This window comes from Dichomitus squalens, assembly GCF_000275845.1.
Source record: "Dichomitus squalens LYAD-421 SS1 unplaced genomic scaffold DICSQscaffold_72, whole genome shotgun sequence".
In the NCBI taxonomy this organism is placed as follows: Eukaryota; Fungi; Basidiomycota; class Agaricomycetes; order Polyporales; family Polyporaceae; genus Dichomitus; species Dichomitus squalens.
The window spans coordinates 95,513-110,932 of NW_006766954.1; the positions used below are offsets into that span (position 1 = coordinate 95,513).

General features: G+C 55.3%; 6 protein-coding genes across 6 annotated transcripts; 2 read left to right on the top strand and 4 right to left on the bottom strand.

Moving 5' to 3' along the window:
* Positions 1-370: 370 nt before the first annotated feature.
* On the bottom strand, positions 371-2,133 carry DICSQDRAFT_130038 (uncharacterized protein; the record flags this gene model as incomplete). The annotated part of the gene is made up of 4 exons (XM_007370647.1): positions 371-658; positions 709-1,803; positions 1,909-1,919; positions 2,049-2,133. 4 exons carry the CDS (start codon positions 2,131-2,133, stop codon positions 371-373), a joined length of 1,479 nt encoding a protein of 492 aa, XP_007370709.1.
* Positions 2,134-3,601: 1,468 nt separating this feature from the next.
* On the top strand, positions 3,602-5,005 carry DICSQDRAFT_71281 (uncharacterized protein; the record flags this gene model as incomplete). The annotated part of the gene is made up of 5 exons (XM_007370648.1): positions 3,602-3,715; positions 3,966-4,154; positions 4,201-4,278; positions 4,340-4,364; positions 4,428-5,005. The coding sequence occupies 5 exons, from the start codon at positions 3,602-3,604 to the stop codon at positions 5,003-5,005; spliced, it is 984 nt and encodes a 327-aa protein (XP_007370710.1).
* A 611-nt stretch (positions 5,006-5,616) lies between these two features.
* DICSQDRAFT_183769 (subtilisin-like protein) lies at positions 5,617-7,807 on the bottom strand (the record flags this gene model as incomplete). The annotated part of the gene is made up of 5 exons (XM_007370649.1): positions 7,052-7,807; positions 6,871-6,985; positions 6,031-6,809; positions 5,834-5,950; positions 5,617-5,781 (listed from the first exon to the last, which is right to left on the bottom strand). The coding sequence occupies exons 1-5, from the start codon at positions 7,700-7,702 to the stop codon at positions 5,617-5,619; spliced, it is 1,827 nt and encodes a 608-aa protein (XP_007370711.1). The 5' UTR covers positions 7,703-7,807.
* A 697-nt stretch (positions 7,808-8,504) lies between these two features.
* On the bottom strand, positions 8,505-10,160 carry DICSQDRAFT_174795 (uncharacterized protein; the record flags this gene model as incomplete). Its single annotated transcript, XM_007370650.1, has 5 exons — positions 8,505-8,718; positions 8,772-8,824; positions 9,801-9,961; positions 10,029-10,060; positions 10,123-10,160. The coding sequence occupies 5 exons, from the start codon at positions 10,158-10,160 to the stop codon at positions 8,505-8,507; spliced, it is 498 nt and encodes a 165-aa protein (XP_007370712.1).
* A 1,036-nt stretch (positions 10,161-11,196) lies between these two features.
* On the top strand, positions 11,197-13,338 carry DICSQDRAFT_112999 (phosphoglucomutase). Its single transcript, XM_007370651.1, has 5 exons — positions 11,197-11,290; positions 11,435-11,456; positions 11,508-12,456; positions 12,510-12,626; positions 12,679-13,338. The coding sequence occupies exons 1-5, from the start codon at positions 11,214-11,216 to the stop codon at positions 13,212-13,214; spliced, it is 1,701 nt and encodes a 566-aa protein (XP_007370713.1). The 5' UTR covers positions 11,197-11,213; the 3' UTR covers positions 13,215-13,338.
* A 14-nt stretch (positions 13,339-13,352) lies between these two features.
* On the bottom strand, positions 13,353-14,315 carry DICSQDRAFT_113001 (uncharacterized protein). Its single transcript, XM_007370652.1, has 2 exons — positions 13,581-14,315; positions 13,353-13,522 (listed from the first exon to the last, which is right to left on the bottom strand). The coding sequence occupies exons 1-2, from the start codon at positions 14,116-14,118 to the stop codon at positions 13,497-13,499; spliced, it is 564 nt and encodes a 187-aa protein (XP_007370714.1). The 5' UTR covers positions 14,119-14,315; the 3' UTR covers positions 13,353-13,496.
* Positions 14,316-15,420: the final 1,105 nt, after the last annotated feature.

Consider the following 15,420-nt stretch of genomic DNA (forward strand, 5'->3'; position numbering starts at 1 on the left):
CAGGCAGGCTTGTCGTTTGGCATAGATATAAGAATGCGTGGATTCCACACACAAGTCTGTGCACACGGGAATCCGGGATCCACAAAAGTCCATCTGATATCCTGTCGCAGCTGCAAAGCTTCTCATATGACCAAGATATGCAGCATAGAGGAACGAATGCCTAGCGAACCATTGTAGTTCTGATCACGAAGGTACGTGTGAATGGATTTTAGTATGTCATTTCGTTAACCAACAGCGTCGAGGAAGACAACGCGATAGGTACTGTATGTCGAGGGCGAGATAATGCTCCGACTATGATATAGTAAGTGCGCTGTAGCAACAGGGGTATTCTATCGTGCAATAATTTAAGAGCAATAACGATACAAACCTACTACAGGGGGTATTCAGGCGAGAAGAGACCTAGGTTCTCGAAAAATCGCTTCCCATCATCAAATGAAACCCCGTGAACTCGTACGCCCCCAGGGGTCAAACCAAAGCGCCAGAAGGTAGCGCAGGAGGGCGTTCGGATACACACATCCTTCACACGGCCGTTGAAGAGACATGCTGCCAGCAGCGCGTGCTCGACCTCAAGCCGAGCTGCCTCCTCCTTTCCCCCAGCGACGTCGACATAAATCGCTTTGCAGTTTTCGAAGGCTTGCGCGAAATGTACAGAAGAACACTAGACGGGTAAGGTCAGCTGTTTCCAGCATATTCGGACCGAACACTTACCACCACAGGCCCGCACGCATCTTCAATGTCGCTTTCCAACACGATCCTAAGGGCGAGATAGCTGACGCTTGTTAAAGCTTCCCGTCGCCCACGTAACGCGTCCACGTTTAGGAAAGGTGAAATGGACAGTCGCAGAACGCGAGGAACATGATCCTTGATCACCGACGCCAGGCAGCCGCTGCGGTCATGTACCACGCCGACAAGTTCCAAGGCGTTCGCCACACAGGTATTTCCCATCATGTAAAGGCTGAAGAGGTCACCGCGAGCAACCTCGAGACGCCACCAAGCGTCGTGTTCTTCGCGAGCCCACTTCGTCGCCATCTTGTTAACATTCCGAATGTCGCGCAGCCGGGGAGACCAAGCCGTCGAACTGTTACCCACGTCGAGTTCGACGATATCCGGGAACGCCCAGACAAAGTCGTCGTGCGCGTCATGCACGAAAAGAGGGACATGGAGCTTGCGTACTCCGAAGAAAGTCTTAGCCGGGGTCGTTGGGGCCGTGGCCATGGATCGCGCTGCCGAAACGTGGACAAGAGTATACTTGTGACGGCGCAGGATCTTACTGAAGTCCACCGCGTCCTCGTCGCGGACGACGTCGCGTCGGGGAGTTATCGTCGCTTCCTCGAGGGGAGATCGGATGGCCGAGAACAGCTCATGTGCGCGAGGGCCTGCTCCGAAGACGCGGAGGGCCCTGAGGGTGGTAATTCGCTTCAGGGTGTGCCTTAGACTGACGTTCTTGAGGGCCTCCTCCGGCTGACGTAGTGTGAGCTCCGTGAGCTTCGGGGCCTTCGCAACCATCGCGGACAACATTCGCAGTGTATCGAGGTCGAAGGTGGACATGGCTATGTCTAGCCCGGTCACAGACTGTAAGCGTCGCGAGTCATCGATGGCGACGCGCCCCGAATGGGTAACAAACGCGAAGAACGATGCGATCGCGGCTTTCGAGGCCAGGACCAGGGCGCCCGGACAAAGAGCAAGCGCCAGCAGTGAACCGTGGTTGCGGAGCTGCTGGTTCGTGCTGCTCAGCGCGATGAGGGTGGTTATGTCCTGGATCTGCTCGAGAATGAGCATGGCCACGTCGAAGGTGACAGATGCCTTGTATAGGGAGGAAAAGGGGCGCATCTCTGTCAAGCATGGAAGGTGTGTAGGTGGTCAGGCGGTGTGTTCAGGTCGACAGATGAGCAACTACCAGGTACGTACCTTTAACTGGGCTATGAAAAGCAAGATCTACTAAGGTAGATTGGTAGTGAGACGATGTTGAACCGCGAGATAGGAAGGACTGATCTGATACAGCGGTCTCAGTACGTCTACGACCACCTGCAGATGCGCTCAACACTCACAAGAATCAGCACAGGATCCGCCGCCTTGAGGAAGGGTGTCGAGGGTGTCGATATTTGGCGGGAGCGTGGTCCAGATGGAAGACATTTTATACCAGACGCATGAGCCCCGGAGTGACGCCTGCGGAGAGACCAGATCTTTTGCGTAAGGCAGCCACCCCAAATGTCGTTCCATGAGGGAGTTCGAACTGGGATTGAACCCTCGCCTCCGTGTCGACGGGAAATGTCGGCCCAATTTGGGTGCGTGCTTTGGCCATTGTTCGAGAGATCTGAACTCCCTGTAGGTGGACCTCACCCGGACCGTCCATGGCGGTCCGAGTTTCCCCATCGGACTTGTCTCGTTACCAGCTGTAGGAACGTAATGCTGCAACGAGAGGTGACCTAACGCGGCAGGCATCTGGGCATTTATAGTAAGGAGGTAGTCTACACATTTTCAATGGCTTTTGCCCAGAACGGCCACGGTTTCACAAAGACTCTACCTTGCACATCCCCTTCTTGTCACCTTTTCTTTGTTAGAACATAGTCGATTGTCTGCCGTACGAGTTTACAATTGCCTTCCTTCACCATCGAGCGTCGCAATGGGCCCATGTGTTTCCTTTCAAGCTGCGGTGAGGGGCCTCTGGTGTCAACGATAACGGGTAGCCCCCGCCGCGATGCCCGACCCTGGTGTGTCCAAAGCTAGTCTGAGTTTTAAAAGTGAAGGGAAGAGTTGGACGACCGTCTGATGCGCTTTGCAGAGCTGTGCAGCTTGTACAAGTTCGTCGGAGACACCCATGGCCAGTGAACGAGGCTGGAATGATCGGATGACGGAGCGCTCACGGTGGTTAGTTTAGTGGCCGAGACAAAAGCGCTAACGTTACTTTCTTGGGAACGATGCGCATCGCTCCTTGAGTCCTTCTGTATGCTCCCGCGTGCAGAGTAATGCTGAGATTGACCTAGATTAATGAGCAGTTTTTACCTTGATATGAGATTTTGTTTGTCGCCGACAGTTCGATTGTCCGTACTGTTCCGGCTGCAGAGGCTGCCACGTACTGTAGCAAGTTCAGCTTGGGCCGGCGGCCGTGAGAAAGTAGTATGGGCAAGGCTTTTGGCGCCCGTGGCGTACTTGAGATTTATCAGTGTTCTACCCGACGGGCTCATTGTGCTGCGGCAGCACAGCGGTCAGACCCACCAACGCATGTCCTTCGGATATCCCCGTCGTCAACGCGATTAACTCTTCGCCGATCTCCGCCAGCAGGTTTCAACCGGTCATTCAAATCTCCGTTGCACAGACGTTGGAAGAGTGTTTGGTACCAGTGACACATGTCCTCTCCTAACTTGGACGGTCCCGCTCCATCGGTCTCTGCTGCGGACCATGCTGGCTCGCTTGTTTTTGGAGGACAGACGATCTCTGGTTCGCTTCCTTCCATCACGCGGCGATCACGCAAGCTGAGACGATTGGTCCGTTGGAAGACACTCCTAATACAGACATCCTAGCCCAGTTGCAGGCGCAATCGCGTGCCGAAGACCAAGGCGAGCAAATTGCCCACACTGGTACTACGGGTGAAATTGGCCTCATGTCTGCGCTTAAAAGCGCGGGCCTGGCCGAGGATGAGTATGTCAATCGTGACGTCCTACCTTCGGGACAAAACGTCGTGCTCATGCTCGTCGGATTGATCGCATCGGGGAAGGTAGTGTGGTGCTCCCTGTCTGATGCCGTGTACAGGGGATCTCATTGGTTGACCAACAAAATTCACTTCATCGCGGATGTGATTCCCTCGTCCCGGCCACTCTTGGTGGCTTCTTTGGGGCTACAATCAATCGTGTTTGTGTGTAATGGCGCGTATTCACTCAACCGCCGCCTGGTCCGACGCTTGCCCAATATGCGCGCTTGCCCTAACTGCCTCATCCGCTTCTGCACGGCCACAATTGCTCCTTCAGACCACATTCTCCCAAGCACTGGAGCGGCATTTCCCCAAATTTCGACGATGCAGCCAGGACGACTTGGGCGATCGTCGGAGCGTCGAGGCGCTTGTGCGCCGGTCCCTCGGGGAGGGCCTGTCCGTGGTCATCGATAGGGCGAACTTTGATGAAAGGCAAGCAAGAACCCCAGACACCATTTGTGCTGCGGTAGGGTGTTCATACACGTGCCCTTCTCCTCCCTCCTCACAGCCAGCGATCGACCTGGATCAATATTGCACGCGAGTTCCCCGGCACAGCGGCATGGATAATCGTGTTCGACACGCCGTACGAAGTGAGCTCCACCCTCCATTTTACAGCGCCCCGTAGTCAGCGGTAGTGAATGCCATTTTTAGGTGTGCGCCGCAAGGCTAGCGGACCGTAAGCTGTAATATCTTTGTCACTCCTAACCACAGACCGACGCCCGCCGCCGTCTTGCCGCAGGTAAGGATCACCCGACGATCACCACCCCCGAGCTCGGTCTCCAAGTATTGGAGCGCTTCAAGCTACTATATCGCTCGCCGTCGCCTCACGAAGGCTACTCTCGCATCTTATACCTCAAGCCTGATGACCTCCCCCCACCCAGTGAGCTGACGGCCAAAGACGTACGGGACACAATGCGCCGTCTGCGAAATGCGCCGGAAGTCGTGTGGACAGACCCTCCTACCGGTTTTGGGTACGGTGGTTGTGGTGCGCGCGGTGGTTACAGTCGCGGCTACCGGGACAGCCGAGACCACAGGGGAGGTCACCCTCCTCGTCGTGCGTACACACCCCAAGGGGCTCCCCCGTATCGAGGGGACTGGGCTCCGCGCGGTGGGTACCGTGGGGCAGGTGCGCCTCAGGAGAGGACTCGATGGAACGCACATTCGAGAGGCTTCTCCCCTGGGCGCGGCCCGTCTACGTCTGGACGGGCGTGGTCTGGGCGCACTACCACAGCCCATGGATCATCAGGCGACCCTCAGTCGGGAGGGAGCTCGAGGGACTATGACTACGATCGTACTGAGCGCGACTGGCGACGATGAGGCCCGATGTGTACCATAACTCCTAGGTCTGGAATGGTAGTTCTCACGGCGGAGGACGGCGCCTCTGTCATGGTTTGTAGTTCACACTATTGCACAAGTCAACTCAGGGTACAGCTCTGTCCAAACGTTATCGTCAGAGAGCCTGCTGGCGAGAGTCCGAACTGGGACGGACGGCCACAAAGGTACTGGCATTTCCTCCCGAAATCCGGACAATGCTTCGTCTCCATCCTTGATGTCATCAGGATATTCGTTCCGACCAGCGGTCCTCGAGGGTCTGCATATACCGTAGGAGCACAACGTAGTGCTGGTTGGCATCTCCGGCGGTGATATTGCGGCGCCAGTGTACTGATAGTCTGGATATCTCGCTGGCCGCGGAAGGTCATATGTTTTGTAGACCAGTCTTCCCACATTCAACTATAAGGTCGCTAGCACGCAGAAAAATGCTACGCAAGCGGAAGCAGGCTTTGGGCATGTCCGATTCGCTCGTACTCACTTCTCAGGCCTACCAGTGCAGACAAGCATGTTTTTCATGACATCACAACATTGCACAGCTCACGAATAGTATGGTACTCTGGTAGCAGGTACGGTCGCCTGCGTGGGGGGAGCGTGCATCAAGGCAGCAGGAGGAACTGCGGCAAGAGCTTCAGGAAGTTCGGGGTGCCTAGACCACTAACTGGATCCCAGCCAGGGCGTGCCGCAAAGCCGTTCGTGCCACATCCAGGGTTGGAACCGTTGATAATGTCATTGAATGCCCAAGAGATCGTTGGGGAGTAAAGCTGTCGAAACTGTGTCAGCGAAGGCTATCGACAGGGGACGGAATGTACCTACAGCTGGGTTAACCCAGCCGACGGGCTTCTTCCCGACCGCGAGACGAGCATCGTTGATCGCAGACAGGATGGATGCAAATGTCGGGGCAGACGCGGACGTCCCAGATATCAGGCGGAACTGGCCGTTGAGTACGACGGAGTAGTTGAGCCCGTTGGCAGCGACATCGGGGAACGCTCTTCCAGTAGAGTTGAAGATACCAGCGGCGTAGGGCGGGGATATTTCTCCAGGTATCCGGCAACCGCAGCTTTCTGGAAACTGGGCCGCGGGAAGACGTTTGAGAAACCGCCGCCGGAGGGGAACCGCTGGAACACCGCACTCTCCCTGTCCGTAACTTTGTGCCCTGGCACGACCTGGGTCGCACCGACGGAGGTGACGTATGGGCACCCTCCAGGAAAGGTGGGGCTGAAGCGAGGCGCACCAAGCTCCTGCTGACCATCCTCGGTGAGACAAGAGCCGTCGGGACCAGCCACTCCGGAGTCGCCCGAGGAGTAGACAAACGTGATGCCGGTCAAGCTGAGCTTTCCGTACTCCGCGCACTGGCGCTGCATGTAGGCCGGCGTAAGATCTGCCTCCTGGTAGCCGTAGGACGTTGAGATGACGTACGCGGTGGGCTTGCCACCACAATCTTCGGGGCCGGCGTAGCCTCCGGGGTCGGTATCCGGGTATATCCCGTCCTGGCTGGGGTCGTCACCACCTTCGAATGTGCAGTAAGAGCCGTCTATGCCATCGAGAAGGTTGTTGAACGAGGCGCCCTCCACATTGTCGCCGGTTTGGTACAGAAGCACATTCTGCTTTGTGCCTACAAGACCGAGGACATACTGTAGATCGAGGCTAGATTCGCCGAAGTCACCTTCGGGGTCGATGAATCCGCCGTCAATGCTGACTAGAGTGGGACGCTCGCCGACTTGGTTCTTGGAGTAGTTGCCGAAGAAGACGTCGAAGTCGGATGGGTTGTGGCTTTGCGGCGTGTATTCGACTTCACAACAATTGTGACATCAGATGTGCGCGTAAATCATCCCGAGTCCAAGGGCACTCACCGACTCCGATGGAGTTTTTGTCAGCCGCCACGGGCTGGTAGACGAAATCATAGAGCACGCGCAAGCATGCAAGAGTAATGGTTTCGTCACAGTGCTCGAGATCCGTGAAGATGGTCTGCGCGCGCGAACATCAAATGGGCGTCAGTCGGACGCGTCCACGAGGAGCTTGCGCGGCACTTACATGAATGACATCGCCGATCTTGGGCGCAGCGCCGAAGCCCACGCTGCCAACTTGCTTGGCGGCGGTCGCGCGATCGGTGCTCCCGTGCCTGCGGACCTTGACATCGAAGTGCAGCGTCGGAGTGATGAGGTCGACGTGCCTCGAGACAGTCTCGGGCACATGGTACGCGCCGTGGCATGCGATGTGCTCCCGCCCGTCCTCGAAGTGCGCATACACGAAGTATTCCGTGCCCAGGAGACGCTCCGCCTCAGACACGGTGACGTTTGCAGTGACCCAGCTCCCGCTCTTGCTAAGGACGATCCTGCTCGCGTCGATTGACCCATCCTCGATGAGCCATTCCCGGACTGCGTCGACGGACTCCGTGGACGGGCGGAACGCGTCCGCGACCTGGGCGGGGGTCCAATGCTTGCTGTAGTTCGGAGACTCCGGATGTGCGACGTCGAGGAGGTACGTCTCAAGGTTTTCTAGGTTGGATTGCACGAGCCCGACGCTGAGGGGGAGTATCACGTCGGGCTCTGCGCGTCGGACTAGACTCCATCCGTGGGGAAGAGACCGACGGATTTCGTGCGCGACGCGCTTGACAGGTTCCGAGACGCGAGTGGCGACGGCGAAGGAAGCGAGACCCAAGGCCAAGAAACGTGTGAGCAGCATCTCCGTCGTGGCCGAGAGCGGGTATGGGTGCTCGAGGAAGACGTCCCGTTGTCGAAGTCGTGTTATTATATGCTGCTCATATTAGACGGGCCGACACCATTGCAGCAATCAACGTCCGGAGCGGTGATGGCGGCGGAAGAAGCTGATGTATCGGGTCTCCGTGTAACGCGAGGTCATTGTATTGAGTCGAGTCTTCCATTGCTTCGTTGACGGTTCGCAACGCCAACATCCATGAGGACACGGAGACTCGAAAACCTCGGGATCCAATGAGAGTATGGGTGACGAATAGATGAGTGTTGGCGTTAAGTGTCGAGACAAGTGGGTGCAGCCCCCGATTTTGGGACCGCCATTCGGGGGGCGCGGGCTGCTGTGCCTTAAGCGGCAACGGCGCTTACACTCCATCCAGACTAGACCATACCAGGTTATCGGAGACGCGCGATCCGCCGTCTACTGAACTTCACCCGCGGACGGGCTACTTGACGAACGAAATCTCCGATGAGCATGATGCCATGTTGCGAGACTGGGGTGTATGACCACGAGCCCTCAATAGATTGATCAGAGTTGATCTCGAAAGGGCAATGGAAATGGAATGGTCATGATATGGACAATCCCGTTCCTTACCAAGTTCCTAGCTGGTTCGACGCAACATGCGTAAGATGGTGGGGGACATGCCAGCTGTTCAACACCTCCAGTAAATTTCCATAGTGGATACTATCGTAGAAAGAGATCTCCCATGTGTGGAGGACGTCACAGCCACACGTAAGCGCACCGTTACGAACAACTTTCTCCGAAACGCCTACACTTAGGATACATCTCCGTCTCCGGTCTCCGAGTCGTTCTCGCCGTCATCATCTTCGTAGACCGATAGCTGAGCTCCCAAAGATCCAATGAAGCGGCTCGATGTCTGTGGCTGAAACACGACTTCCCCGAGCGAGACATCTGTGGAAGAGCCCATGGTCTTGCGCTGGAACTTCTGGAGGCTGATGAGGAACCTCGACGTGAGGATGGACGTCAAGCTAGACACGATGTCTTATTGGATGTCTGGCAGAGAGGCGCATCGTAGACGTACGGAATCTCGAGAATACTGATGGCACTTGATGTATTAGCCGGAAGAGCGGCGACCTGAAAACTGTTAGGAGATACCATATTTCCTAGGCATAGCTCACCCCGGTTACAGTGAACACCATTTGAAGAACGTTCACAATGAACAGTACACTGCCAAATCGAGATTTGTACACTCGCTGACCTAGACACAGCTGTAGCTATCCACTCACAGGAAGTACATGATCCCTTGTGATGCCAGTGAATGTAAGCAATCCTTTCACTCGAGACGTTTGGCCTAGATAGCAAGTAGCAGTACACACCATTCAAAAGAAGAATGCTTGCAAATGTTCCCCTGTCGTGACTATGGCCAGATAGTCTCACAGTTTCATGTGTTTGGTACCATGTTACCCATAAAACCAACAGGTCAGACGCGACTGCACAGCACCGTGTCACCACCGTCACTGCCATGCCGTAGCTGAGATTATGCATACACCCAACACCATGCTGTATAACGCATGCGTACGTCTACCATTCTCCGGGTCAGAGTGTACTGAAAGTAGTGCGGAAGGTTCACTGACTTGGTATCCGTGCTCGGTGACATCCCAAAAGTCAATGCAAAGCCCTCTGTTGGGTCATCTATGATAGAAAGCCCGTAAAGGTTTGCCTGAGAGAGAGATCTTGATCAAAATGCTGATCGAAAGTCACAGAATCATGGCACTCACCAGTAATATAACAACAACGGACACGGAAGAGAGTGTAAAAACGCTTGCTGAAACAAGCCGTTGGTAAGGATCTGGACACAAAGCATACGCTCGCAGTGCCGCAAAAGCTGTATGAAGTCGCTGTTGAGAGCTGAATATCACAAGAAAAACCTGGAGCAGTCGCATACCGGCCCATGGAAGATATTGCAAGGCGGTAAACACAAACGAAACCACAAACAAAGGATATTCACTGGACGTGTGTCAGAACGCGGAGTAGTGAGCCTGTAAGATCCACGGGATACCTCTGTTATATATTCAGGCATCTACAAGATACGAGACGTCAATCGACATACCTCCACTGACGAAAGTACTGGGAGCACGTTTATGATTTGCGCCACGAGAGTGAGGTATCGATTTGTAAGAAATAGAAAAAAGGCTCCGGACAGCTGGTGTTCCATCCAAAAGAGCGTCACCTCGTTGTCGAACGTGATGGTGAAGTCGTAGACCAGGAGTGCTGAGAAGCAAGACGTAATCCGCTTGTCAGTATCTTCGAGGCGCCAATCGCATTACCAGCAACAGACCGGTGGCAGTGTTTGTACAGCAAGCGTCGAAGCTAGAGGCCAATCTGAAAGTTACACTGCACATACAGGAGTTACAATACCGAGCTGGACTCACACGTTCGCAAAGGCTTGATTCTCTGAGTCGTCCGACATAGTGCAGGCTTAATGCAGTAGCACACCAGGTGCAGAGTTATCGTACAGGTCTTGGCACGGAGGTGTGTTCTGTCGGTAAGCTATAATGTGAGCTATTTATCTACCTGCTCAACCGTGCGCAGATAAGCTGTGTATAAGTGACAGTGACGACCATCAATATATTCTCCTGCGGATGGATGACGTCTCATTCACTGGAGTATCAGCAATCTGTCAGAATGGTTAGATACAGACGTGAAGAAGTACACGATGTCCAGTGCTGCAAAGTATCACCACGCATCCTTGTGCAATGCGGAGCAAAGCGCTACAACGGCCTGAAGTAGTGAAGGGACCCGCAAGTCTCCTAGTAGGGAGCGTGGCGACCAACATCACGGCAGTGGCACTAACGTCTCAACAGTCACTCAAGCTTTCCCAGTACTGGGCTCCAGAACGTTACATATCATCACGATAAGACCACGATTGAGAAGTTGGCGTACCTTACTGAACACTATCGTAGTCTTGCGCCGGCGATAGATGCGACGGAATCTTTTTTACAGCTGAACGCGCCCGTCACATCATGACAATAATCAGTAGAGCAAAAAGACATGCAAAGACCATATATCTCAACCAGGTATCAAAAAAGTGAGACTGGCCTTCGTCCATGGTGGATAGAGATCGTGCCCACCTGTGTACAGTTGGCTGTGGTCGGCGGCACCACTGGCACTAGTATCATATTTGCGCTTTCGGAAGGATTTGAAAGATTGTCTCGTCGGAATCCGCAAGCAGGGCAAGAAACCATGGTCATAAACATGTGTTGGAGAGCAGAGTATACCTCGTTTGACAGCGCCAGATCAGGGAGGAGGTAGGAGGACGATAGAAACGGTGGGAAGGGCCCGGTGACAGATCGCGACGCGCGATGGTCGATTGTGACTACACGCGAGTGTGACGGGGGAGCTTCCATATCCGGGCGAGCAGCAGAACGTGCGTCATAGGCGGGCCAGGCATAGTCGGTCGTATATAAACTCAGATCGCTCTCTCGGCACCTCATCCTATCTCATCACCACATCCATCCTCGCCATGTCCTACCAGGTCAAGGAGATCCCCACGAAACCCTTTGAAGGTCAGAAGCCTGGCACCTCTGGTCTTCGCAAAAGGTGAGCGCTCGATTCTGCACATATCAGTTGCAATCGGTATCGGACGGGTCGATGGGGAGACATTGAGAGGCGTCGCTGCACTGTGATATTGCTGTTGGAGGATAGAGCGCTTGATTGATACACAGGCACTGATTTCGTCTTCAGGGTGAAGGTCTTCAAGCAGGAGGTGCGTGCCGTGATCCATCAATGTGCAGTCCCAGGCTGATCGCCATCATAGCACTACACCGAGAACTTCATTCAAGCTATCTTTGACTCCGTCGAGCCCAAAGGCAAGACCATCGTCATCGGTGGCGATGGTCGCTATTTCTCCCCCGAGACCGTCCAGACCATCCTCAAGATCGGCTCCGCCAACGGCGTTGCCAAGTTCATCATCGGTCAGAACGCCATCCTCTCGACCCCTGCCGCCTCCAACGTCATCCGCAAGTACAAGGCCGACGGGGGTATCCTCCTCACCGCCTCGCACAACCCCGGAGGACCCGATGCCGACTTCGGTATCAAGTACAACATGTCCAATGGCGGACCTGCACCCGAGAGCGTCACAAACACGATCTACGAGAAGACGAAGACGATCTCAACATACAAGGTCATCGAGCTCGAGCCCATCGACCTGTCGAAGAAGGGCTTCTTCACATACGGACCGACGAACGTAGAGATCATCGACTCGGTCTCCGACTACCTTCAACTGCTCGAGTCCATCTTTGACTTCCCGCTGATCAAGAACTTCCTCCAATCGCACGCTAACGACTTCAAGGTCCTCTTCGATGGCATGCACGGAGTGACCGGCCCGTACGGGCGCGCGATCCTCGTCGACACTCTTGGCCTTCCGGAGTCCTCGGTACAGAATGCGACGCCTCTCCCCGACTTCGGCGGAGGACATCCCGATCCCAACCTCACCTACGCCCACGAACTCGTTGAACGTGTAGAGAAGGATAACATCCAGTTCGGTGCGGCTTCCGACGGTGACGGTGACAGGAACATGATTTACGGAAAGGGTGCGTTTGTCACCCCAAGCGACAGTGTCGCGATTATCGCGGACTGGGCGGCGGAGGCGATCCCCTACTTCAAGAAGGGCGGTGTGAAGGGTCTTGCGCGTAGTATGCCTACGAGCGCACAGATCGACTATGTCGCGAAGAAGAAGGGCCTGGAGTGCCATGTGGTCCCGACTGGTGAGAACGACGATCTTCTTGAGTGCTAGGCGGACCTGACGCTATCTGCTCAGGCTGGAAGTTCTTTGGCAACCTCATGGATGCGGGTCGACTTTCCATCTGTGGTGAGGAGTCGTTCGGTACTGGATCGGATCACATTCGTGAGAAAGACGGTGTGTGGGCTATCGTTGGTGAGTTGCTTTCGTGCTCCCGAGCAATCGCACATACTGACGTCCATCGCAGCGTGGCTGAACATCATAGCGTACGCGAATCAGCAAACGCCCAACGAGCTCGTCGGTATCAAAGAGCTCCTCCAGAAGCACTACGCCGTCTACGGTCGCTCCTTCTTCTCGCGCTACGACTACGAGGAGGTCTCCTCCGAAGGCGCGCAGAAGCTCGTCAACGCTCTCAACCAGCACATCTCCGCTGGCTCGCTCGCGGACACAACGCACAAGTCGAAGAGCACTGGCCAGGAGTTCTCGATCGCGCGTGTGTCCAACTTCGACTACACGGATCCCATTGACCACTCGGTGAGCAAGAACCAGGGCCAGATCATCAGCTTCTCGGACGGCTCGCGCGTCGTGTTCCGTCTCTCCGGTACCGGGAGCCACGGCGCGACGGTGCGGATGTATGTCGAGCGCTACGTGAGCGCGGATAAGGGCCCCGCGGAGCTCAACAAGGACACGCAGGAGGGACTGAAGGGCCTGATCGAGGTCGCGCTCGAGATCAGCAAGTTGAAAGAGTTCTTGGACCGCGAGAAGCCCACTGTCATCACGTAGACAGCTGTGCGAGGCGCGTGGGTCAGGAGGAGGCGGATATCTTAGGTTGGATGGAAGTATCAAGTTCGCAATGTATTCGTACTTACTGATCATTGAAGGGCCAAAGTGTCCACTCTAAGACGACGCAATGTCAGATTTGGGCCGTGAAGGAGTCGTAAACGGCGAAAGCAAGGTAATATGGTACAATGGATCATGATGTTACGCTGCTATCTATCTCGTGTCCATGTTAGCCGAGGAGTAATATCCTTCCTATCATTCTGTCGAATGCACCAAACGACGGTCTTACGGTACTGGGAGATCTCCATGCACTGCGTGCCTTTCGGTGTCAGTAATTCTCCTTGAGGATGCACCAGTGCAACCACTTACCAGTCTCAGCGACCTTCACGACCTCGTCCACCCTCTCCTGCTTTACCAACCCCGCCTCGACCATCCTTTCAAACAGCCCGCGCACCCAATTCTGACAATTCCACTCCCCATTCGGGTACATCACCGGCACCTCCCACGCCATCTGCTCGACCCGCCTCCTCTCATCCCTCGCCAGCGTCCCCAGCTCGAGCCGCGCCGCGCTCCCCTCCGCCGCGGCGTCCGCCGTCGTCGTGCGCGCGCCCCAGAACACGTACCGCGGCTGCGGCGCGGGGTCCGTCTTGACGTCGTACATGTCCACCTGGACGTGCCGCCACGCGCCCTCCGCGGGCTGCCAGGAGAGCGACCAGTGCAGGTCGCGCCACGTCTGGGCGGGCCCTACCCCGGCTAGCGAGGAGGAGGTAGGCGAAGAGGGCGCTTGGACGAGGAGGTAGACGGGCAGGGGGACGTCGCGGTCGGGGAAGGTCCAGTCCATGTTGATGGGCGAGGGGAGGGAGAGGCCGGCGCGGCCTTGTTCGGGCATCGGAGTCGCGGTGGACATGGGGTCGGTTACTGGGCGGGTGTGCGAGGAAGGGTGATGTGTATAAGGTCTGAGGAGCACCAGGCGGCTTCTAGGAGCTGAGAGAGCAATTGCGATGTGGGCTACGATTGCGTGCGTGCGCTGCGAGTCCCTGTGCTGCCTTTATACTTTGTTGAAGGGTGCGACCTCGTCGCGAGAGCACAAGTACAAAGCAAGAGCGGCGATCTGTGGCCTGATGAATAGTACACACGCGCCGCATTGTCCCGAATCGCAGCCTCCTTCGCCGCCTCGGGAGCTCGGAGTGGCAACTCACCGTGCGCAGTAGGGTGATTAGAGGGATGTACTCCAGAGAGATTTGCAAGTTGCCACCCTCTTTGTTGTACTGAACACCGAGTTCATTGGATCCACCGTAGAAAACGCTGTGACTGAGAGACTACTTTAACCGCCTAATGGGAGTCCGACCCCATTGTTTGTTTGTGTTTCTAGCAGACTCTACGCTCTTTCCGCCAGTGGGCTTGGCCACTAACACAAAGCTCCAACTCACCACCGACCAAATCCCTGCTCTATGTGGCGATATGTTCATTTAGGAATTGTAAGTGCTGAGTCTGTGACTGCTTCCACCTCGCAAGACCTTCCCCTCCGCCCGGAGTCATCCTCCTGTTGGGGTGACAAGATCAAATCAGTCCCTCTAGGTCAATCCGATGAGCAGCAGGTCTTGCTATTAGAAAGGTATGCATGCAGTCGGCAACAAGGATACCGGAACGTATCGGTATGATAGACAATTGAGCATTCTACGCGTGTGTCTTGTGTCTTGAGCTGACGGGTCACCTCAAGCTATTCAGGATGCTGTCTAGTCCGGGCCCTTCGGACGTCTAGGTTGCTGTCGCCGATGCTAAGTATCTGTCGACTTGTCACGGCACCAAAGCGTCGTCTAACCCATGAGATTCACGCGTCTCCCCGCTGGATATCCATCTCTCGCGCCGTTCATGATTATGCCGCAACGTTCAGTGGCAAGGTCAGGCTGTTAGGCTGGATGCCGCGAAACACAACATAGCTTCGTCCCTGTCCATGCTGAAGCATTGCATCATACTTGCGCTGCACATTCACGGGCTTCAATTGCTGTCATTACGGGTGAGCTACATCGTGTTCATTATGTCGATATGATGCTCACCATTTTGGCACGGGCATGGTATTCCTCATCAGATCGAATGACAGGAGATGTCTCTAGCTTCACTGACAGGATCGTTGCACCATGGAGAGCTCTAAGCATCAGGAAGTACCTTGCCGGGACTGGTATGTACACTGCTTCTGGCTGTGCTTTAC

Bases quoted from the DNA above. Each gene is read 5' to 3' on its own strand.
- DICSQDRAFT_113001 (XM_007370652.1), bottom strand. From the start codon at position 14,118: ATGTCCACCGCGACTCCGATGCCCGAACAAGGCCGCGCCGGCCTCTCC. The intron at 13,523-13,580 runs GTAAGTGGTTGC...AAAGGCACGCAG, and splicing joins CGTGAAGGTCGCTGAGACTG to TGCATGGAGATCTCCCAGTA.
- DICSQDRAFT_112999 (XM_007370651.1), top strand. From the start codon at position 11,214: ATGTCCTACCAGGTCAAGGAGATCCCCACGAAACCCTTTGAAGGTCAG. The intron at 11,457-11,507 runs GTGCGTGCCGTG...TCGCCATCATAG, and splicing joins TGAAGGTCTTCAAGCAGGAG to CACTACACCGAGAACTTCAT. The intron at 12,457-12,509 runs GTGAGAACGACG...CTATCTGCTCAG, and splicing joins GTGCCATGTGGTCCCGACTG to GCTGGAAGTTCTTTGGCAAC.